Below are 24,159 nucleotides of genomic sequence, written 5' to 3' on the forward strand. Positions count from 1 at the left end.
AAACAGTAAGAACACAGAAACTAATAAATTACTAATATGGTTACAACAGAGTGTAATAACCAGCAGACACACATACAGGAAGCACTACTTTCAATATAAAACCTTTCGACTTTGTAAACAAAGATCACGTGTTATGAACAGTTACCACTCACCTCCAACCATTCCATCAGATAACACAACACATTAAATACGGAACTCGGAGAATAATGCGCAGGGACTTAGCACAGTTTAATTGTCAGAGAGGTCTCTGCAATTATGGAGAGACTTCTATTACCTTTATGAAAGACCAACATACTCAGATATATTTGAAAGCACAACTGATCACTTAAAGCCCAAAGGCAAGGGTCAGAGTCTCAATTCACCCAACATGTCATGTCTGTGTTATTGCTGGTTGAAATATTCTTCTGTCTTTCCATCTGGCGAGCTTTCTTTGTCTATCAAAGCATCTTGGTCCAGGATGAGCTGCTAAATTGGGTAGTGTGCTGACCAATAAAGCCCAAGAAAAAGTTTGAGACTTCTCTGTGAGTCTTACAGAGGGTGAAAATACTCTCCAGTGATCAAAGATATTCCATTTATCCTACAGGCAACATGTACCACTCAACCCCAATGAGACTGCACAGAACGACTTTCATTTAGTCCTAACCTACGCCACAAACACTCAGGGTCGCTATCCTACAGTGGGACATACGTATTGATAAAAGCATGTACTTTACAACCAACCAACCTATTGTAAGGGTGTGGAGTACATTAATCATATTTTGGTTCATCTTCCTCAGTCTCGTGGCAGATGCACAACTGGAAACTTCAGTTTCAACTTCCTCAATACCTCACTTACCCTTAGGCCTGACTAAACTGGGGTACTGGTGACCGAACTCCTTCAAAATATGCCCCCACCCACTTTTTTGTGGTGCAACTCTTTTTCTTCTTATGATTAGTTAAGTGTGGGGCCATCAAACTTTAAGTTTTTTACACTTCTAAACTCAAAACATCTTCCCATGAAACTATGAATAAACATGAACTTCCTATCTGTAACAGAGATCAGGGAGTCTCTTTTTTTAATCTTTCATTTTGTTTCAATGGCTTGTTTTCTAAAGCCAGGCCAGTTTTTTGGTGCATTGAACCTGTTCCTACTGACAGATTTTCTAACTCCATCTAAATAACAGAATAAGAGGATTCATTATGATTGACTACCTGAGTTCAAATCACAGACCTGTCACTACAGTTGGGTAGCCCTGTGTATTTTACTTCTGTAAACCTCAGTTTCCCCACATGTAATATGTATATAAAATCATGACCCCTAAGGGTAGACTCAAGAATTTAAATAAAATGGCATACATAAAAGCTTATAGTCAAACGCCGTGAAAAAAAGAATCAGTTCTCTATTAAACAAACTCCTCATCACCAGAAAGGAAGAGGGTAGGTGGGGAGATGGGCAAACTGGGTAAAAAGGAGTAAGATACAAGCTTCCAGTTATGGAATGAAGAAGTCACATGAATAAAAGGCACAGGATAGGGAATATAGTTAATAATAACATTGTAATAGTATCGTACGGTGACAGATGGTAGGTACACTTCTGGTGAGCACAGCATAACATACAGAGAAGTTGAATCACTATGTTATACACCTGAAATAATATAATACCGTGTCAACTATACTCAAATCACAAAATTTTAAAAAATTCATTCTCTATTCATTCACTCAATTGACAAATATTCACTGCCTTCCTATTCGTTGCAAAGCACTATTAATTAATGTCTTCCCCCTAACTTCTCTTCTGAAGGTTTTTAAATAAATATGTATCTAAAAATAAGTATTGCACTCAAAGGTATGCCATTGAACATTTGAGAAAATCAACTTAAAGTTATCGAATTCTTCTCTATTGGAAGTTATGGAAACCACCATTAGAGAATATAGCAAATATATAAAGCAGTTTTTAAAAAAAAAAAATTTTTGTCACAAAGAACATATTCACTATTTATGGCACACAATCACTGCTTTAGAATTACTTTGTGGTTCTTGGGTCTAATTTATTTGCTAGTTGCAAAGCTTATTCTGCAAAATGCAAGAATGAATAAAAAGGGAAAGATAAGAGGTTGACAAAAGTAACTGTAGCATGCTGACATTCCTGTGGCAGTCCCCTTCCTGGCCCGGAGAAGTGCCAGGTGGAACTGGCAGATTGAGGAAAATGCGAACGCTATTTGTTCTTCGAGCACTCAGGAGAGGGAGGTAAGGGTTAAAAAAGCGAATTGCACAAAATATCTGTCAAATGTGAGTGACTGTGATTTGAAGCATGTCTACTGTACTAGACTCGCACATGGCCTTTAATTCTGGGGCTTCTTTTGCAAATCACAATGGGTATGGCTTTGCCCATGATAAGCCCACGTAACATAAACAAATGATCTATTTCAAGAGAAAGGAAACTGAAGCCTTTCACCTGAATTTCAGGTCTACCATAAGGACTGAGCCTGTGACTCAGGGCTTCTCCCTGCCTCGGTTTGCTATGGGAAAATTACCCTTCCTAAATGAAAATCCTCCATCTATACACACAAAAATCACAGTACGTGTATAAAACTAATTTAAGATGTCCTCCAAAATGATACATGTTCTCATTTCCAGTGTGATAATGTAAAGAATGTAGACCAATGTGCCTAAATCAATACTTCTGTTTTCAAATTAATGGTTTAACTTAATTCTACCTTTAACAAAGAATTGTAAAAAAAAAAAAAAAATTAGTGGTTACCAGTAAGNTAAGGTTTAATGGGAACAGAGTTTCAGTGTGGGGTGATGAAAAGGTTCTGAAGATGGGCGGTGGTGATGAAGACACACCAATGCAAAGGTACACAATGCCACTGAACCACACACCTAGAAATAGTTAAAATGCTCAATTTTTCGTTATGTATATTTTACCACAATAAAATTTTTTTTAAAAAAAGTTCTTAGCCTCAAAAACGAAAACATAGAGAGGAACGTTATTGGCTATAAACTCTTGTTCCTCTAGACCAATAATAAAAATCCCTCAAAGCAACTATGTCAAAACGAGCACCCAAAACGAGATTAAGTGGATCATTAATATAATGAAAACGTTTTGTCATTGTTGAAGGCCACTCGTCATGCCCAAGATATACCTACTGAGTCTTATACACACACATATATTTATGGCTAAGATAATAATACATTTTGTCACCATATCTTTATAGTCAGCTAGTAAAAGAACCCATGGTGGGGGTCAGCACCTAATGCAGACTTGGAACTCTGTTACTACAGAGTTATCAGACGTGCGTGCCATCACCAGGTACGGAATGAATGTACGAGAACAAAACAGTTGGGAGAACAGTCTGTGTTTTGTCTGCCCNACTCTCCCTTTCTCCCCGGAAAACTGGGCTAATTTCCGTTTGCTTACCACCAGTCCTAGTACGAGCGTGCGGACTCTCTCTCCTATCTCTGGAGAAATGTCATTGCCAAACTGCTGCAGGGTAGTAAGGAACCGTTTCAGCTTGCTGAGTTGCCTGGCGCCACAGGCTGGGGGCAGCTGTTGATTAGCCAGAGAAGAAGAGGAAGAGGAGGAAGGCCCATTGCTAAAGCCATTGGGCGGCGAGGGGGCGCCATTCAAGGCTGTGGGTGAATGGCTCGTGCCATTAGTTACTGTCAAGAGCAGAAAACCAGAAAGAAAAATAAATAAATACACGTCCAGGGAAGAGGCACAAGGAAATTACCATCAAGTTTCATTCCCGTAAAACCTGGTGTTTTTTGTAGTTTGGGACACTGTGTCAAATGCTGGGACCCCCCAGGAGTCCCACCGGTTCCGATACCCCAGGACTGGGTGGCTCTGCTCCCCGCACTGCATACGGGTACTCCACACGGAAGCTGCTAATCACGGGGAGTCGGCTGCAGCACAGGCCAGCCCTGCCTCCCATGTGCACATATGCCAACCACCTGAAATGTTTCAAACACAGAACAAACAGCGTTTGGATGTCAGCCTTTTGTCACAGGCTTACATCAATATAGCGGGACCATTCCTTTCTAAACTGTTCCCCTAGAGAAAGTGTACATTTGGTGGAGACTAAATTTATCACTGAACATTTTTAATCATGTTTTGTACACACAACTGACAGCTGTGTTTATAGAAATAGGACTTTCAAGTTTTAACCTTATACCACCCAATTAGAAGGCTATTTTCTCTCCCTCATATTTCTTAACCAGTTCTTTAGGGAAAATGCAAATTTTATATAAGAAACCAAATGGATATGGTAATTATCAGAGAGTTATTTCAAGAAATCGAAAAGGGACATCTCACTCCAACTAATAGTGTGGATTGGTGGTAATTTGATAACTTCGTTTCCGATAAAATGTATTTGAACACCAAGATAATGTGTAAGAACAAGACTAGAAAAGTTTGTGCATTTCTCACTAAAGAAAATACTGATTTTAGCATATTAAAATCAATAAATTCAACAAACTCCTCTTTGTCCAACTCAGCTTTTTAATGTAATTTTGCCAGATTATCTCCAACAGGAGTTTGAAGAGGTCTTAAGCACTCTGTTATTCTTAAAAGTTTCAAGATAATAAAATGGCCCCTTGTCCCAAATGAGCGCCAAAGCAACCTGTCAGGAGATGATTGCTCACTAGGACCTCTCACAGACGACATATGCCTATCACCGTGGCTCTGGGTAACGACACACCAGATACAACATGACAGGGTTACAACTTGGCACTGCTGCAGCCTCCTGCTCCTCACACGTTCGGAAAGGTCTTTAAATGGCAGCGCAACGCTGCATAAACAGCCTGGGATGTGTATTTTGCCAAGCCCTTATAATCCCATGGATCTATTCTTGCCCGTTATTCTTCATTCATATAGGCTTCATGACACGTGATCTGTAAATAGTACTATCGGCAACAGATAGCATTTATTGGTTTCACAAATCCTTTATGACAATTTCACCCAGGACTTTGAAATGGATGAAAACAAAGCTAATCACTATCCCTGCTGGAATACACAGAATAGGAAGGGAAGTGGCTGTTCTGTCAGAGTGTTCTGTCCTTTCCTCGGACAACACAGGAAGGCCAATACACTCCACTGATTCAGGACACAAGGCTCAAGCTGAGCTGGAATTGAGTAAAGGTTTAATAAAGTCTGACAGGTTCAAGACAAAGATACTCCTTATTTCAGAAAGTTTTCTGTATGTGACTCTTGCCTAGAGCAATACCCCTTTTTAAACTTAAGGCTGCTAGTTTGAATCTTATTTGTAAATACCAGAAGAAAGTGGTATTAGAAGATCAGAAGCAACTTGGAAATAACTGCAGGATATTAACATGTTCCAAGTCAAAATGTACAAGCTAAAATAAGGAGCTACACATTAAGTCAAACTAAAAATTATGGTGGTAACAAATGGAGTCGCAGCCCAAATGAATGCAATATTCTTCATTGTGGAAATCAAAGCAGACTACAACTGTGAAGCAAAAATGGAAAGGGAGGCAAATATTGGCAGCCATACAAATTATACCTAAGATGCTGTGTGTCTGCACAGGCTCAATACCTACTCACTGGCCATTAAATGATTTTGGGAAAGGAGGAGGGTCTTCACTCTTGCAGGAAAAAAAAATTAGACTTCAAAACGGAAACAGGAAATGCAGAAATGCCTACTCACACGTCGTTGGTGTAAACGAACTGGTTCTCGGAGCTCCTTGAGTTGTCGGGGGAGGTGGCATGGTAGGAGGAGTCAGCCTAGACGGGGTCTTCACATCCACAGGTGAGTCTGGCATCGTGGAGTGCTTCTCAGTCCGATCTGGAGGACGCCACCACGAACAGGTTATTTTACTCCTTAAGCACCTTCGTTTTTTCTTTTCTTTTCTTTTCTTTTTTTTTTTTAAGTGAGGTTCATCTTTTTTACAAGCAAGTGAACAGAAGAAATCCGACGTCTCCTATCAATAAAATAGGCTTATCTACTGAGGTTTAAATCAGGACTTTATCATCCAAACCCCACTTAAGAAGGTGCAGCACAGATGGCAGGACCTCATTTGTAACTGGGTTATTTTACATCCTATTGTTATTTCTGGCTTGGGCAGATGCTACCTTGGTAGTGTTATATGCAACAGCACAACTTCACTCAAAGCTGAAGCCAACACTTGCAGGAGGTAAAAAATAGATGGGGAGTAAAATGGTAATAAACCCATTGGTAAGGATCAACACAAATCTGAAGCTCTGTTATGCAGGTGAGATACTGATGGGACCCAGCATTTAAACAATGATTTTCTTTTTTTTTTTTTTTTTTTTTTTTTGGTGCCACCTGCCATTCCTTTTCCACGCTTAGTTTCTGGCCCACTAGGGAAAGCAGGTTATGTCTCCCAGATACACCTCTCACTTCAATGTTCCTCTGCCCTGTTGGTAAAACCCCCACCACATAAATGCTGTTTCGTACAATGAATTTAAATGATTATTTACTCAGAATTTGTGATTTATGACCCACCATCTTAAAAATATGAGACCAATACTTCAATTAATAACCCCACACAGAGTAAGAAGGGGAAAATCCCAAATAGAGAATGAAAAGGAACGAAAGACACTCCCTGTAGTTTTTCATGAATATGTGACAGATATGGAGACATCTCCTGATGACCCAATAATGAACATTTGAGCTTCAAGACTGTTTTCTACTATGCATACTTTTCCTTTGAAATTCTGAACTGTTTTTTCTCTGTCAAATCTATTTATGGAAGCAACAGTTCTCCAGTAAAAAAGTGAGTTTTGTTTCTTTAGATACAATTTTCTACCAACACTATGTGTGTGCTTGTGCACACACATGCGCGCACACACACACACACACACACACACACACACACACACCAAAAATGTCTGAGGCAGCCTTAGGGACAAATATTTCCCACTCGGACTTTTTGAAAAGTGAAGTCACGTGGACTGCTGGTCAAGAGTAGGTCTTTTAAAACATGATAACCACAGGGAGAAATTCTCAAAAATTACTTTAAAAGTCTATTTTTTTTTAAGATGAAAAATCCAAATCACTATGTTGGCCACGGCAAACCTACCTCATACCTTTATTCTGAGCCATTTCCTAAGACTTGGGTTGTAACAGAACATAACATTTTAAAGTTGAAATAATGTTGATTTCAACTTTATAGGGAAAATGTGATAAAAGAATGAAAATAGTCATCATTCTAATAAGAGCAGTTTGATAGCCTAGTATCAGGGTCTCTTTCTTAATCTCGACGGCTGGCTGAAGAGCAACAAATGCCCCTTCCGACAATACGTGTTCTGAGCGAAATATGGTAAAAACACACATGGAGAGCATTTCTACCTTGATCTCACTCTTAAAAGCTCGCCTTCCTATTGCTATTCCAGAGCCCTGTAGCACCCAGGATCAGTAAATCACTTATTCTAGAAAAATACCAAAGTCAGGCAGGTTTAAAACCGCTTCTTCAATAGTTAAATGCGCTGCACGGTGTACTCACCTCAACCAACCTCAGCAACAAGGGAATAAATAGCTTTTAGCTTATGTTGCAGTGGAGGGAAGAGGTACAGCAGCACATACAACTCTCCCTAAATAAAGGCAAATATTTCTGTCATGCCAAGGAAGGAGGGCTGGAGGGAGGCTTGCCAGAGTCGGCTGGGAGATAACAGTGGGAACTGCTGGCCCATCTGGTTTTCATTCTGCTAACACTCACACTGAACTGTTAGAGAAGGCAGTCCAGATACACAGACTTGAAGCACGTGGTTGTACAGACAGAGGGAGGAAGAGCGGGTGGGGGTGGGGGAGTGGGAATCATGAGAAAATAAATAAATAAAGCAACGGAAGGAAAAAAGAAGCCAGGGAGAAAAGAGCCTAAATGAGGAGAAAGTTACCCCAGATGGCTCCGTCTACCCCAAAAAGCTGAGCCTTAGTAGGCATAGCCCCTGCACCTTATTCACCTTGAGGTGCTTCTTGAGCAAAACCAAAACTGGGAAACAGATCTGATGCCCTTGTCTGTCTACCCATTTTTCTGACACTAAGAGAAAAGGGAATAGACGATAAAATCGACAATGGGTATCCCCTTCAAACTGAAGACAATCTTAATAATAGTAACAACAACAACGATAAAAAGTAGATGACTGATTTTTCTTAAATCCTCAAAATGGCACCCATACTTTAAGAACAGTTCATTACGGAGCCAATACATAGCAAAATTGCCACCGCTTCTCAACAGGAATATATGCATTCTGACTGGAATATACGGATATGTGTGTATAGTTAGGGTTTTGACTTTAGCCACATTTCTGCGACGGTTAGCTTCACTCTGATCAAATGGAGTTCCAGCCCAGAGGTCCTACAAACTTAGACAAAGTGGGACCATATGTAACTCATTTCGTGCTGTTCGGGGCAATCAATCCAGGACGAGGAAAGATGGTGAAGTAACCAGCCAGGCCTCACCCGGACACACACACAAACCCTCTGGAGCAGGGAGATTTAAGATAAATTCAGAAAATGTGTTTCAAGTATGTGGAGTCCTGATGCATTTGTTTTGGATTACTTAAAAAAAAAACATTTTGAAATATATATTCTTGAAACTTTTATAGCAAACAGCAAAAGAACTATGATTCAACCACAGAAGTATTTCTTCTCCGTTTCAAATTAGAGGATACAGTAAAACCAGTATTAAGTTATAATATTTCTTATGCAATGTTTTTAAGTTTATGAAAATTATACCATTCCTAGATGTAATTTCTATTTTTAGTTGCTGCAGGGGAATGCTGACATCAATTGAAAGACTGACACAAAGTGATAAAAAAGGGGGGGAAAAGGGAAAACAATCTCTATCAGAGCAGGAAGGTCTGTATAATCAAAAGGACTGACTTAACTTCTACCTTAATGATACACACCACTCCTAAATAAATATCTCCCCTATGTGGTAACATTTCAACTCTCCTGGCAAATATCCAACACATATGTACCAAAGACGGTTGAAACATGGAAGAAAATGTGGCATATATAAATACATTACTGATACCATTTCAATATCCAATTCAGTGTCAGGGCCTTCTAGAAGAGGTATGTTTTCCATTTCCTTTTTTTTTTTTTTTTTAAAGTAAAAAGAAAAGGTATGGCATAATCTCCCCTAGCAGTTACTTTACTTTTTGTTAGTTCAAACAGTTCCAGATGTGTTTTTAAGGTATGGAGAATAGGCATTCTATATTTTCCTTGTTTACATACTATTTCTAGAGGTGATTACTGTAAATAGAAAGTTCAGTGTTGGTAGACAGAATGCCTTTTCTATCAGAGTTCATCATGTCAATTATAACAAGAGAAATATCTTATAATAGAAGAAATATCTACGTCCCAGAGATGTGAAGGATTGAGAAACCACTCGGTGAATTAGCAGTTGGTGCAGTTAGTCTTATTTGAGTAAGTGCTAGCTATGGGAGCTAGATGCTATGCAATAAGGAGGAGTAAACCCAAGTGGAACTCAAGTACTACTACTGGAAAGGAGAGAGCAGCCAGGAAGGCACAAAACTGGGTACAGAATTTGAGTTTTGTTTCTATGGTAAATATGACAACTACAAGCCTGACAACAGAATCATTTTGTGACTCCGATGCCTGGGTGTGAGATGTTATAGGAAACTGGAATGGTGGCCATCCAGCCTCCACAAAGCTGCCATCTCATCTCCCTGCTGAGCACTTCTGGATGGAATGTCCATTCCTGCTCAGAACCCTTGAGTAACCCCGGAGAATAAAAGTCAAATGCTAATATTTTAAGCACAATGGAATGATATAATGGAAGACTATTTGGAATGATAGACAAATTTCCAAGTTAAGAAAGACAGACGTGGTTTCAAATTAGACTCGACCGTTAGTAGTGGGTCCTTAGGCAAGTTATGTTTATCTTCAGTTCCTCATAAGAATAGGGATACACTCCTCTCTGCCTCGTCAGGACTCGGGCATAGGACCTACTCAAGTCAGGCACCAGCACATATGATCTCCATTCTCTTGTGCCTGCCTCTCCATCATCCATTCACAGCTTTACTTCCAATGTCTTTCCCCCGGTCTATGCTCTATCTATACAGGGCATCTTGGCAACCTGTGGCTTTTCTGCCTTTTGTTTCGTACTGCTTTTTTCCTTCATCCAGAAGGATCTGCCCCACCTCTGCCATTCTTCACTGCCCATTACAGACCCTCTTACAGCTCTCCCCAGGTGCTCTAGGCACCACCCACATCATGCTTGTTTGGTCTTTCAGCATTTACCACAGCCTACGAGTACAATAGTTATATGTGTATGTGTGTGTGCGTGTGTGTATGTGTGTGTGTGTGTGTGCGCGTGCGTGTATGCTATACACTCAATCACCCAACCCAGTGAAAACAGTAAGCAACTTGATGGCAATTTTTTAAAATGCCTAATTTAAAAGACAAATACATAACATCAACAGCATATAAATATATGCTTAGGAAATGGAACGTAGGTAACATGGGAAGATGTTGGAGATCTGAAATTTCCTTCAACTCTGTGATCAACTTACGTGGTTTTAGGCAAGCGTAAGAATGATCTGTTACCTCATCACAGGTGTTTTATGAAGATTTTTTTTTTCTGAAACACAAAGATGATCCTTTCTATTCCAAGCCACTGTTCACAGAATACAAGTAAGTTCTTTAGCTTAGCTTATGTCACAGATCCTGGAGCTCCTACTCAACAGCCCTTCTCCCTTCTTTCTTGCTGGAAAGTCCTGATTTTGTTCAGCTGCAAAATTCTTGGGGAGCAGATCCTTCTCTTTTAATCAGGTTGTCACGTTCCCCTTTATCGGCAACAGCGTTCAGAAGTGAGAGTTGTGCTCCAATTGTAGACAGTGGGTTGTGAAGGGAGGTCTATGGAAGTTTTAGGAAAGACTTCCTCATGATAGAATCAGAGACCCAAGGAATAAACAGACCCTCTTCTTCCGATAGGTACTATTATACCTGTGAATCCTTCACTTCCCTTCTTTGGAGTCTATTTTTCTTACCCATAAAATTAAGCATCTTAGATTATATGACCTCAGGGATCATTTGCAAACTCTAATATTCTCTGGTTTCTTTCTACAGATATAGCTTATGTTCATTTCAAACACAAAGAAGACTACCCAGAGAACATAAATCTGACAATAAAGGGACCACAAAATTATTTTGAAATTGGTGATTATAACCAGACTTCCTCTGTTCACATAAATATCTATGTCCACAAGAATGCGTCTGCATAGAAATCTTTTCCCACAAACATTACAATTAACATCTATCTCTTGTTTTCAAATACATTTTCAACCTCATTACTGAATCTCCACTGATGATCTGGTTATGAAACAACCCTATGAATGTCCACTTGTCCCTGTTTAGCTACCATCAAAACACTCTGATAGCCCAGGTTCTTAAAACTCTACACTCACTTTCCACCTTCCTCATTCCCCATTCCATCTTTCACATACTTCCACTGGACTCCTAAGAAGTTTTCCTCTCCATACTGGGACCTGTCATACCTCTAACCTCATAACTACCTTAGGAGTCACCATGTTCTTTCATGACCTTGTATGAAGATATCAGCGGCTGGTTCAGACACAGCCTCTCATCCAAGATGGGCAATCTCGGTCATTCTCCAACATTTTTACCTTCTGATGTGAAGGAAGAAAAACAATCTCACTCCAGAGGTAGAAGACTGCACTATTTCCCTCCATGTGAAAAAGCAGGCAGAAAGAAATGAAAAGAAATGACAAGAGATTATCCTGATAATGCTAAATTCTTCATTCTGCTAATTCCTACGATGCGATCTTCCAAACAGTCCACAGATTCTCGTCAATCAATCCCTCTTTTGCCTAAAACCTAGTTTGAGTTACTTTTCACTTGAAACCAAAGAATCCAGACTAAAATAATATTGGAGTGTAGCACCAAGGTATCATCTTAACTCCTACTGAAACTCTTCAGTTATCTCCTCATCATTAATCCAAGAAACACCGGATACTTCATCTGGCATCTTTGTGGAATCTGACTGCGTTTCACCACTTCCTCCCTTTTGAAACATTGCTGTTCCCAGGATCCCAGGACTCCAATGCTCTCATTTTTCTCAGGACTGAGAAGGAGCAGCCTTCTCACCTTGCTGGCTCATGTTTCTCTACCCCTGTGATAAATACTGGTATTTCCCCCCATATTCCTTCATAGTTCTTCTTCAAATCTTCTCTCTATACCTTTTCCTTAGTGACTTCATTTGAGTGGTGACAGTCACCCTATGGCTCTTAGGTCGATGACTTGCACCTGTACCTCTAGGCCTACCATCCCTCCCAAGTTCTGCACCCAAACATCCAGAGGGCTACTCATTTCCAAAAGCCTGGATTCAAACCCTCCTCATCCATCATCTGTCACCTGGTCCAATCAACAACCCACTGAATAGCCTCCCTGCTCTGTACTATTCATCTCTGTTCCATCCTCCAAATCACACCATCACATCACCACGTATGTCAAAGATGTGATCAGAGATCTTCTCTCTTCTTAGTAATCTTCAAAGACCTTTTGTGATGTTAAACGTAAAAGTCCATGTGCCTTAGTAGGGCACTAAAAGACCTTTGGGACATATCTGGTTTCTGTAACTGCTCCAGACTCATCTTCATTTCTCCCTTCCACCCCCGTCCCCACCTCTGAACTCCATACTGAACTGATACAGCTCTCCAGAAGCCCCCAGGTCATTCAGGCTTCCCTCACACTGCATCCTTTCCTTTCCCTAGATTATTCTTCACCCCACCAATGACTGGTTAAGTCCATCATTCCTTTAAAACTTCTTTTGGGTATCACTTCAGCCAAGGACCCTCCGTTGACAACCCTTCCATCCCCAGCTTGCCCAGAAGGCCCTGTATTCCCTTCTTACCCTGTCCAGATCCCTCTTACAGCACTGACCACTGTATTTAGAACCAAGTCAGTCTCTCCTACTAGGTCATAATTTATTCAAGGATAATGATGACATTTTACTTGTTTTTCTATTCTCAGCACGTTGCCCAGTGCCTGACATAAAGAAGGTGCTCAATAAATTTAGTATTTTAAAGGAATACATAGTACTGTAATGTCATAAGCCATGTCTATAGTCACAACTTTGAGGCTCCAGAACTTTTAAGAGCTTTAACTTAAAATCACCTCTGTTTTTTTTCTATCATCTTAAAAGAATTCTAAAACGAATTTCTATATTCTGAAAACATTAAGTCACTAAAGATGCATCTAAAAAAAAAAAAAAAAAAACCAGTAGTAAATCATGGAATTCACCAGCTTTTCAGTAATGACAACATATTCCCTAAGGCTTTTTATATAATATTAGAAAAAAGGCTCTGTAATGCAATCTCTATGCATAAGACCTGCAGTCTCCAAAAGCTCCCTTTTTTACAATAATAGCACAATCATACATTTGCATATTCAAAACAAAGAGAAAAGCATATTATGAACCAAAAACACATTTTTTTCCTACATTCCACAGGCTCTTCTGTTGTTTGTCTATGGATGGTGGGATTACACATTATTTTTAATTTCTTCTTGCTATTTTTCTCATTTATTTAAATGTTCTACAATAAGCATGTTTTCTTTTTACAAGAAAAAAACACACATACAAAACCCAACTTATTAGGATAAGTCACCTAAAATCAAGCATTGGGCACCGTACCAAATGCTCTGCATGTGTTATCTCATTCTAAATCTCACTGTGAAAAGGTACTACAAATTTGCCCATATTATAAAAAGGAACTGAGGCCCAGAAGGGTTGGACAATCTGTCCAAGGTTACAAGCCAGAACTCATTCCAGGCCTGCTCGAGAGTCCATTATCATCTAAAACTAATGTTATTTTTACATGATCTCGAAAACTGAAATAAAGACACATTCAGTTAATGTTAAATGGAGGGCATTACACAAGAACTTCATCTTCTAATACTACTGTAACTAGCCACCTGTGACCATGTAAATTGTAATTAAAGCTAAACAAAATTTAAAACTCAGTTCCCTCAGTCACACCAGCCACATTCAATAGGGTTGCTGTGGCTACTCTATTAGAGAACTAACGCAGCCCTACACCACTTCTGTTATAAAATGACAGCACCATACTAAAATAATAGCTCCGTGGCAGGAGTCCCTGGAGGTGACAATGCGGACTGAAAGAGCAGGGATGACGAGGGGTGCCTCTCGCTTCATCCTAAACACCTTTCATCCCATTCAGACCTTTTACATTTTTTATAGATTGGGCTTCTACATATTCCATTTGGTAAGGTTAAGGGGTAGGAAAAACAAAAGTTGAAAAACCCAATGACTAAAATAAGTGAACTCTCAGCACTGAGAAAGCGGGAGAATAAGACAGGTCATTAGTAAACATTGGGGAACTGCACTAACAAGAACAAGAACAAGGCAAAGGATTCAGTCCTGGAATGAGCCAGTGAGCCGCTGGGCCAGCAGCTAATCTGGAATCAGAGAGGACACCCTGAAGACCAACTTCATGCCTTTAAAGTGCATGAACTTGGGTTACAATGGAAAACAGGCAAAAGAATGGCATTGAGTCTATAATTATCTATCCCTATTTCTAAAAAAATAGCTTCAATAATGTTTGGGTCATGTCCTTATGGGGACAACAATGGGAATTTCCCTTCCCCTCTTCTACAGCATTTATCGAGCTAGCACTTGACACATTTATCTTGGTTTTGAGTGTCTTCCCAACCACAGTGTCAGCTTCATGAATGCAGAAATTTCTACCTGTTTGTTAAGTCCAGCCTCCAAAGAATTAAGACGAGTGCTTGAAATAGCAGGCACTTGACTTGTTGGATGAATGAAGGGAGGCAAAGAAGAAAACAAAGCTAGTTTCTGACAAAACAGCCAGAGACATATTAGGAACTATCGTTGTCTAGAGAGGGGCAAAGGCTGAGTGAGGCAGGCAGCGTAAATGCTGAATGTACACACCAATTTAAATGGAGAGAAAATGCTGTAGAAGCAGGAAATAGTTTCAACCATGCTGCTCATTTTCTGAGAAAGATGAACCATGGACCCCAAGATAAAGCACTCCTTTTTTTTTTTTTTTAAGAACATGTTTATTTATTTATTTTGGGAGAGGGAGGGCTCAGGGGCAGAGAGAGAGGGAGAGAGAATCCCAAGCCGGCTCTGTGCCATCAGTGCAGAATCTGCTGCAGGCTCGATCTCACGAAGCATGAGATCATGACCCGAGGCAAAATGAAGAGTGAATCGCTTAACCAATTGGCACCTCCCAAGAAAACACTTTAAACATTAACAAGTACCCAAATGGTGATTCTACCTAGAAAAATCAATTACTAATTTCCTAAAGTGTAGAAAGGACTGCTGGTCATGTGAATACTGGTGGATGCCAGGCATTACCTCTGTGTGTAAGTTCCTTAGAAATATCATCTCTCTCACAGCTGTTAAAACCTTTACTCCTGTTTAAGTCTAAGAGCCACTTCCTGGAGGCCACCAAGTGGGCAGCCAGCAGCCCCAGGTTTAGCTACAGTCCTTCAATCAGCACAGCTCCACATTTATCTGCTCTATGCACTGCTGTTCTGGTTAAGATTTCCTTTGGAAAAAAAGAGTCTCCTATTCGGGAAGAGTTTGAGCCCCCTGGCACGGCAGCCAGCAAATGTTCACCGAATGACTGTGGTAAAAATACTTACCAAGGAAAAACCAAACCACTTTAATTAACACCAAAAAAGTAACTCCTGCATATGTAACGAGCAGAGAAAGACACAGGCATCACCAAGGGCCCATACACTGAATATAAGTATCTACATAACATCCTTTTGCCAAACTGAAAATTATCCCAGAAAGTGTGTGTTGGGNAGTGATGTGGACAATTTTCCTGCAGGAATATTTGTCTTATTTGCCAGTGTTAAAGGCTATTAAGAAAGTTTGTGGAGCTGCTGCAGAAGGCTAGTACACATATCTGCTGCTGTCAGTTAACGATCATCCAGGTAAGAGCTAGTGAATCAAGGCAGAAAATTATGAAGGTACAGAGTATGTCCCTGTGGCTACATCGCAGACACGTAGCAGGAGCTCAAATGAACATTTATTTAATTTAATGAAAGTACTCTTAAAAAAAAATAAAACACCAGTACTGTTAGATTTCACATTACGGGCAATGGGAAGGCACCGAGAGTTTTAGGATATGCTCATTACTAATCTTATATCATGGATATGTATGAAGCAGAGATTCAATAGGGTAACAAAGGCAAGAGAGGGCAGGAGCCCTGGTTTGCAATAGCCGAGGCTAGAAATACAGGCATCCAGCATGGAAAGTGGCTCTTAAGAATGGAGACAAGAAGATTCAGGAGACATTTTTATCCTCTGGCAAATTCACACAGCTTGGTAACAAAATAAACAATTAAACCGTGAGCAAGTAGGAATGTAGAGGTGCATGATAATGTCAAAAACCAAAACCAAAACACAGCAGAAGAATCATTTGGAACAAAGGCAGGATAAGTGAAGTCCTCCTTCACTTAGAGATATCCTTGCAAGGCCCTAATGGTCTTATATAAAACATCCTGCACGTTGTCTTCTTCCACATGTCCTTCCATCAAATTATTCCTCCTCCTACAGGTGCTTCTCCATTGCCATCAGCACCCTGAAACACCACCATCACTCACCCACTCAGACCTTCTCAGGAACAAGTCTGCGCAACCCTTCGCCCTACTTCACCCTACACTGAACCCACTTTATCCCATGACAACTCGTATTTATCCCACAAGTTTAAGTAATCTTGTTAAACACAAAACTATTCACTCATTTAATCGAAAAGCATTTATTCAGAAATACCTGAGCTGTCTACAAAGTACCAGAGAAAAGACAATGGTCACAAGACAAAATGACTGCCCTAAAGAACTTCATCCTCTAATGATCAGATTGTTACTCCCCTATTGGATGCGTTTAAATGGTTTATCATCACTCTCTGGATAAAATCCAAACCCTTTAAATGACCTACAACCTAAACAGATTTAGTCTCTGCTTATCTCATCTCTTCTCCTATCTCACTGACTTTATCGTTGCAAGCTCCACCTCACCTCAGAGCCTTTCAACCTGGAAAACCCATCTCCGCTCAAATTCACTTACTCAAGGAAGGCTCCTGGGTCCCTCCCCCGTCCCGGTGTTGGAAGCTCTCCGGTACCATCTAATTGCTCTTTATGGGGCTTGCTGCAACTATTATAAATAAGTGTATAATGACTTGTTTGTCTAACATCTCCTACCAGATGGCAAAATGCTGTGTTATAGCAGGGAGCGAATCATTTCATCTCAGACATTATATCATACATCAACTCAGTCCCAGAACGTAGCGCACTGCCGAGAACCTAGAAAAAATAAAGAGTGGACGAACATAGACATTTTCTATTTAAAAACACAGATTTGGAGGTAAGAAGAGAGGAAAGCAATTGTATTCTTTATTCCCCTTAAAATGGTTTCAAAGCTTCTTCAGTGATGGAAATATTACAGAAATGGTGACAATAATAATGAAACCCTTTTCTCCTGTTTATACTCCATTCCCACTCCAAGGAGACTTCCACTGACACCATGCCACCCAAACCACCCAGCCAAGGCACAAACTCTAGTGATTCATCCAAAATACTGTTCCATCTATATCTTACTTGGGCTTTCAGCACCATTTGACCTGTTGAGCTGCTTCTTATTCCTTTTCTCCCGTGATGCCATTCTTCTCGTCGCTAGTAGCTTTAGTGAATTCTCCTGCCTCTGGCTTCTCCTCTCCGTCAGGGTTTCAACTCCTCTTCTGAACTGGCTTCATCCCGCCTAGTCTTTGATGCAAGCCTTCTCCACCTTCTCATTTCCTGTAAGTAATCCCGCCAGTGCTCTATATCTCCCGGGGAAGGACACTGACCGGAGAACCAGACAAGTCATCTACCTTGCTTCACAACCCCTTGACAGCTGTACTTAGAGCCAAATCTAACATCTGCCTTGGGAAATCTGTACCTTCTGCTGTATTTTAATCTCTGGCCTAGCATCCCTTCCCCCCACAGCTGACCAAGCCCCAAACACCACAATCATCCTCAGACCCCTCCCTCCACACCCTTCTCCTTCCACGTCCAATCCATTCCCTGTTTACTATCAATGCCACTTCCAACCACACTTAGGATCCACCCTTACTTTGCCCTCTGGCCTGGGCTTCAAAACCTTCCTGAGCTTCTGAAGGGCTCTCTCTACCTCCATCCCCTCTCCACAGAAATCCCCTTCCTCCTTGCTTCTGGAGAAATAATTCTCAAATACAAATCTGACAAAACCGTCTTCCAATACTCCTACACTATGCAATCTACTTAAAATACTTTTACAATTATAAAAATTGATCAGGACAAAAGATAAGGTCCTTATCTTTTCAACTCTGTCTCCAGTATCTAAACAAGGATCTTGCATATAATAGGTCCTTAAATAGTTTGCTGTAATAAATATGTTTTTTAAGATTTTATTTTTTTAAAAGTAATCTCTACACCCATCGTAGGGCTCAAACTTACAACCCTGAGATCAAGAGTCATGTTCCACCAACTGAGCCAGCCAGCCACCCCCCTAAACTATTTTTTAAAAAATTAAATTATCAAGATTTCTGTTGTGTATCTAGTATACACTGTAATCATTAAATATAATACAATCCCAACCAAAACACCAATATAATTTTTTCCAGAAGTTTACAAATGTTGTAAAAGTCAACATGAAATAAAATTGAAAATAGCTAGAAAACTTTGAAAATGAAGTGTAATGAGGAAATGTGACCTAGCATTTGATAAAATGTACCATTAACCTATAATAATTTGAACAATATGCTACTGATACAGAAATAACCAATTCAGCAGCATGAAAACTGAAAAGAAGCAGAAATACATGAAGCTCAGAAAGAGACACACATTTATCTAAGAATTCAGTCCATGATAAAAATGACTTTTAATATAAGGAAAAGATAAAGCAATCCAATTACAAACTTTCTCAGGAATTACTAGACAAAAATTTGGAAGAAATAAGGTAAGCTCCTTTCTCATACCATACATCCAAAGTCATAATTCATATTTCCATATGAATAAAATCTTTAACATAAAACTTTTTAAAATACGAAATATATAGGTAATATATTAAGCATATAAGAATATATACATACTGGGCACCTGGGTGGCTCAGTCGGTTGGGCAGCCGACTTTGGCTCAGGTCATGATCTCACAGTTTGTTGGGCTCTGTGCTGACAGCTAGTTCAGAGCCTGGAGCCTGTTTCAGATTCTGTGTCTCCCTCTCTCTCTCTCTCTGACCCTCCCCTGCACATGCTGTCTCTATCTCTCTCTCAAAAATGAAAATAAAACATTTAAAAAATAAAACTTTAAAAAACCAAAAATACATAAACATTGAAGAAAAAAGAAATATGTTACTTATAACCCTATGGAGAAAAATATTTAACCTCACTATTTCTTTTATTAAAACAAACATTCCTTTTCACCTAACATATTGACAGACTTTTTAAAATGACAGACTTTTTATAGTGCCAGTTGGTACTGTAACTAACACACTTTTAAAATGATACCAATTTTTTCTTGTAGGACAATAGTCAGTATGTATCAATTGTTTCCAAATTACACATATCCATTAATACATCAACTCCACTCTTTGGAAATTATCCTAAATAAACAATATCAAGCACACAAAGATGTATATAGTGAAGAAGACCAGAAATAACCGAATTGTCCAACAATGGGCATTCGGCAATTCAAATTCTAATAGAATCCTAGAGTGGAACTTAATGACTGTGTATTTTGACATGGAAAGAATCTGAAATATACCAAGTAGGGGAAATAGTTACACAGCTACATGCTTTACAAGATCCTGTTAAAACAAAAGAAAACAAACAAAAACATATTTTAACATATTTTAAGATAGCTATAAATGGATAGATGCGTGTTTGCATGTAAGTAAATGTCCAGAAGGATATGTATACAAACGATCTATATCAGAATATTACCAGTGGCTATTTCTTAAGTCAGTGCTTCACAACGGGACAGACCTTTCAAATATACTGTTAAACAATCATGCTGTGAAAAGCCTGTTTTTATATTTTTGGCTTGGTTTTAACATGGTATTTAGATAATTCTAAGAACCTCATATTTTCTCCTTATAACATCTTTGAAGTTGGGATGAATACTACAAAACCATGTAGTCAAAGCACTAAGCAAAAGTGCCTAGTGACAGCTTTTTTTTTTTTTCTTCTCGGTGAGTGATTCACAAAATAACTGTATGCCTTGACATGAATTTGGGTAAAATACAGCACACCTAGATTTTTCTAGGAATGAAACTATCCATGAAAAGAACTTAAGGAAGAATATACTTTGTTTTAATTGGAACTCTACCAAGACTGTTCGGCTTTGACTGAAGGAGTGAAAAACTCGGATTCAAGAGAACCAATAAGGAGGGGTCCAGGAGGGAGGGCTCTCTACAGGGGCTGAAAACCCTTGAACGCATCACAAAGGTAGAAGAAGTGCCTTATTCACCTCAGAATCCCAATCATCTAACAGTGTCTAACATCGATGTTATATTGAATAAAGGAATGAATGCTATTTTAGTAACAAAGAAGTTCACACACAGTAGCAGACAGAAGGAAAAGAAAAGAACTACAGGTCACGGGGTGAGAGAAGCCACAAGTCTGCCAGAGCAGTATTAGAGTAAAATCCCCAAATAAATGATCGCATTCTTTATAAAGCATTCAAAGAGCCCCATGCAACATCAACAGCACCGTCCACATAAAGGAGTTTCACTAAAAAGCTAAGTCGTCTAAAAAGGCTCCCAAAGACAAGTTTGAACTGCCTATGAATTATATTACCAAATTCTTCACAGATAATGATATTCACATACCAACTGAGAACCGAAGCTATGTGTTTTAAATGGACATTTCTCCTTAGCTTATTATGGTCAAAGTATAAGGAGATCAAAATAAATTCTATATAGTTGTATAGATGTATCTCACATTCATCATTTCTTAATAGATTCTGCCCCAGTTAATATTTTGCATAATGCAATTTTTCATGGAGGTCCATAACCTTACTTAAATTAATAAAGTAATTCAGAGAAGGTGCCTTGATTGATTAACTGCTAATAAATATTCCCTAAGGACAAAAGCTCAAGTTCTTTTTAAATTTATTTATTTATTTTGAAGGAGTAAGAGCACAAGATGGGGAGAGAGATGGAGAGAGAGAGGGAGAGAGAGAGAGGGAGAGAGAGAGAGAGAGAGAGAGAGAGAGAGAGAGAGAGAGAATCCCAAGCAGGCTCCACACTGTCAGTGCAGAGCCCAGCTTGGGGCTTGATCCCACGAACCATGAGTTCACAACCTGAGCCAAAATCAAGAGTCAGACTCCCAACCAACTGAGTCACCCAGGCGCCTCTCAGGTTCTATTTACCAAGGAAATAACTGTGTATGTATATTCAAGTACACCTAAGTAAGTCTCTATTCAGCTCCCCTTATTTTAAGACCCTTTAAAAAGCCTGCACACCTTTTAATCTCAGGAAGATCACTGGGGAATCTGGAACTATAAAATTCTGGATAGCTACAGTTTGAATGACACACTTTTACAATTCACACAGCACCTTAAGTTCCAGGGATATGTCTCAACTAGACACATAAATAAAATTCAAGTTAATAAGTCCTTAATGTAAGCTTCATCTGTATATATACTTTAAATGTGGGTAAACATGTTATTAAATTAAGATGACAGTCTTATTTCCCATCCATTTACTAGGAATCATTTATATTTCATATAGCACTAGACACGTCTTCTCTGAGCTCATGAGGAATTATAATGGGGGAACATCAAACCAAACATTGATGGACAATTGCAAAGAGCATTCATTCCATGCAGAAATGAAAAATGTCCCTGGCTAGAGATCTATAAGATCATCTTCAGAGACACAACCTTCTCACCATTGTCAGAAAAATTAATCACAGAAGTAATAAATGTCTAAATACAAAGGAAGTTATTCTCCATCAAGGTTCACCACATTATTATGAACTTGCTACTAACAACAACTCAACCTAGGATACATCCAAAATCACCCCTTTGATAATATCACTACTGCTACTCCCTTAGAAAGCAAAGTGGTAGAATTTTTGGAACATGGCAACAGAAGTCCACCACAGAGTTCACTGGGGTTGCGAATGTGGACATTCCTTGAGTGGCAACGAGTAAAAATGTTGAGAACCTCTGTTTTGAGAGATCAAAAAAACACTCCTTAGGTGTATTTCCCTTCTCAAAAGTACCGGCCAGGCCATCTTAGGAAAGTTACGGAAGCCTAACAAATCATTCCACATACTCTTATCTTCATCTTCTTTCCTTAAAAAAGCAATAACTTAGTTGTATAAGCTTAGATATGCAAGAAAACAATAGATTTTTCCTCTGGTACATAATGTTTGATATGTCTATTTGGGCTGAGTCTGGGCAAAATTATGAAGCCAGCCAAGTTTCATTTCAGTGTCTCCGTTCTTGGTTTATCTTTCTCGTAGCTCTTCTTCTACTCTGCTCGCCTCTAAGAAATCCGGAGCTCTTGTTCCTTTCCTTAGCTCCAGAAATTAAAGATATTATGACACCCACCTAGGTTCACCTCCGAGAAATCTGCAATTCTTATCCTGTCCCTTAGCTACTGATATTAAAGATTCTGTAACACTCACCTAGTCTCAAAATCTGGGGCTTTAGATTGGTCCCCAAAATGTACATTTCTGGGACTAAATTTGCAGTAATCTTTTAAAGTAATTCATACGATGGTGATAACTAATTATGGTGGCTTCACGTACACACACACACACACACACACTCATACACATACATTCACACACACCGTTTTCCTCCTGAGCTAGTGAATCAGAACTAGGTGAGTTGAGGGAGAGAGGGAAGGATAGAAGAAACACAGAAACACCAGTGCAACTGAGCAGAGGGAATATTTTTTTATCCTGTTCCTTCTGTCCCGTTCTGAATACATTACCAGATGCTTAGTAACAGCTGAGTTTCCAGGTAACTTCCTTTAGCAAACAAATAAATATGNACTCCTTAGGTGTATTTCCCTTCTCAAAAGTACCGGCCAGGCCATCTTAGGAAAGTTACGGAAGCCTAACAAATCATTCCACATACTCTTATCTTCATCTTCTTTCCTTAAAAAAGCAATAACTTAGTTGTATAAGCTTAGATATGCAAGAAAACAATAGATTTTTCCTCTGGTACATAATGTTTGATATGTCTATTTGGGCTGAGTCTGGGCAAAATTATGAAGCCAGCCAAGTTTCATTTCAGTGTCTCCGTTCTTGGTTTATCTTTCTTTTCGTAGCTCTTCTTCTACTCTGCTCGCCTCTAAGAAATCCGGAGCTCTTGTTCCTTTCCTTAGCTCCAGAAATTAAAGATATTATGACACCCACCTAGGTTCACCTCCGAGAAATCTGCAATTCTTATCCTGTCCCTTAGCTACAGATATTAAAGATTCTGTAACACTCACCTAGTCTCAAAATCTGGGGCTTTAGATTGGTCCCCAAAATGTACATTTCTGGGACTAAATTTGCAGTAATCTTTTAAACTAATTCATACGATGGTGATGACTAATTATGGTGGCTTCGCGTACACACACACACACACACACACACACACTCATACACATACATTCACACACACCGTTTTCCTCCTGAGCTAGTGAATCAGAACTAGGTGAGTTGAGGGAGAGAGGGAAGGATAGAAGAAACACAGAAACACCAGTGCAACTGAGCAGAGGGAATATTTTTTTATCCTGTTCCTTCTGTCCCGTTCTGAATACATTACCAGATGCTTAGTAACAGCTGAGTTTCCAGGTAACTTCCTTTAGCAAACAAATAAATATGGTCCTTCTCTGCCATAGCCTGAAGGGTAATATGTTACAGGTCTTCTATTAGGTCTTCAGAAACCAAATAGGTATCCACAGGAAAGACACACTAGTATCACAAACAGTTCCTGGTAGTTACCAACGCACAGATATAACCCAATGGAAATATAATCCAATTCAACTGGGTATCAATAGACCGTCTATGAATATGATGAATACCAGAAAAAATTACTCTTTTCCTTCTCCCCTCTACACATGATCAGCTCATTTTCACCTTTTCTGTTTCAACATCAGTGTCACCTCCTCAAGGCATCCACACCCCAGCCCCCATCT

At 39.4% G+C, this 24,159-nt stretch overlaps 1 protein-coding gene across 1 annotated transcript in view; it reads right to left on the bottom strand.

Annotated features, from left to right (window-relative positions):
- The window catches only part of RUNX1T1 (RUNX1 partner transcriptional co-repressor 1), a 111,578-nt gene that overhangs the window by 50,447 nt on the left and 36,972 nt on the right, over positions 1-24,159 (bottom strand). The window contains exons 2-3 of the mRNA XM_077771229.1: positions 5,646-5,783; positions 3,401-3,642 (exon numbers count right to left, since the gene is read on the bottom strand). Coding sequence (XP_077627355.1) covers positions 3,401-3,642; positions 5,646-5,783 — 380 coding nt within the window. The remainder of the gene's footprint in view (positions 1-3,400; positions 3,643-5,645; positions 5,784-24,159) is intronic.

The sequence above is a fragment of the Crocuta crocuta genome, unplaced genomic scaffold (genome assembly GCF_008692635.1).
Source record: "Crocuta crocuta isolate KB4526 unplaced genomic scaffold, BGI_CrCroc_1.0 scaffold235, whole genome shotgun sequence".
NCBI lineage: Eukaryota > Metazoa > Chordata > Mammalia > Carnivora > Hyaenidae > Crocuta > Crocuta crocuta.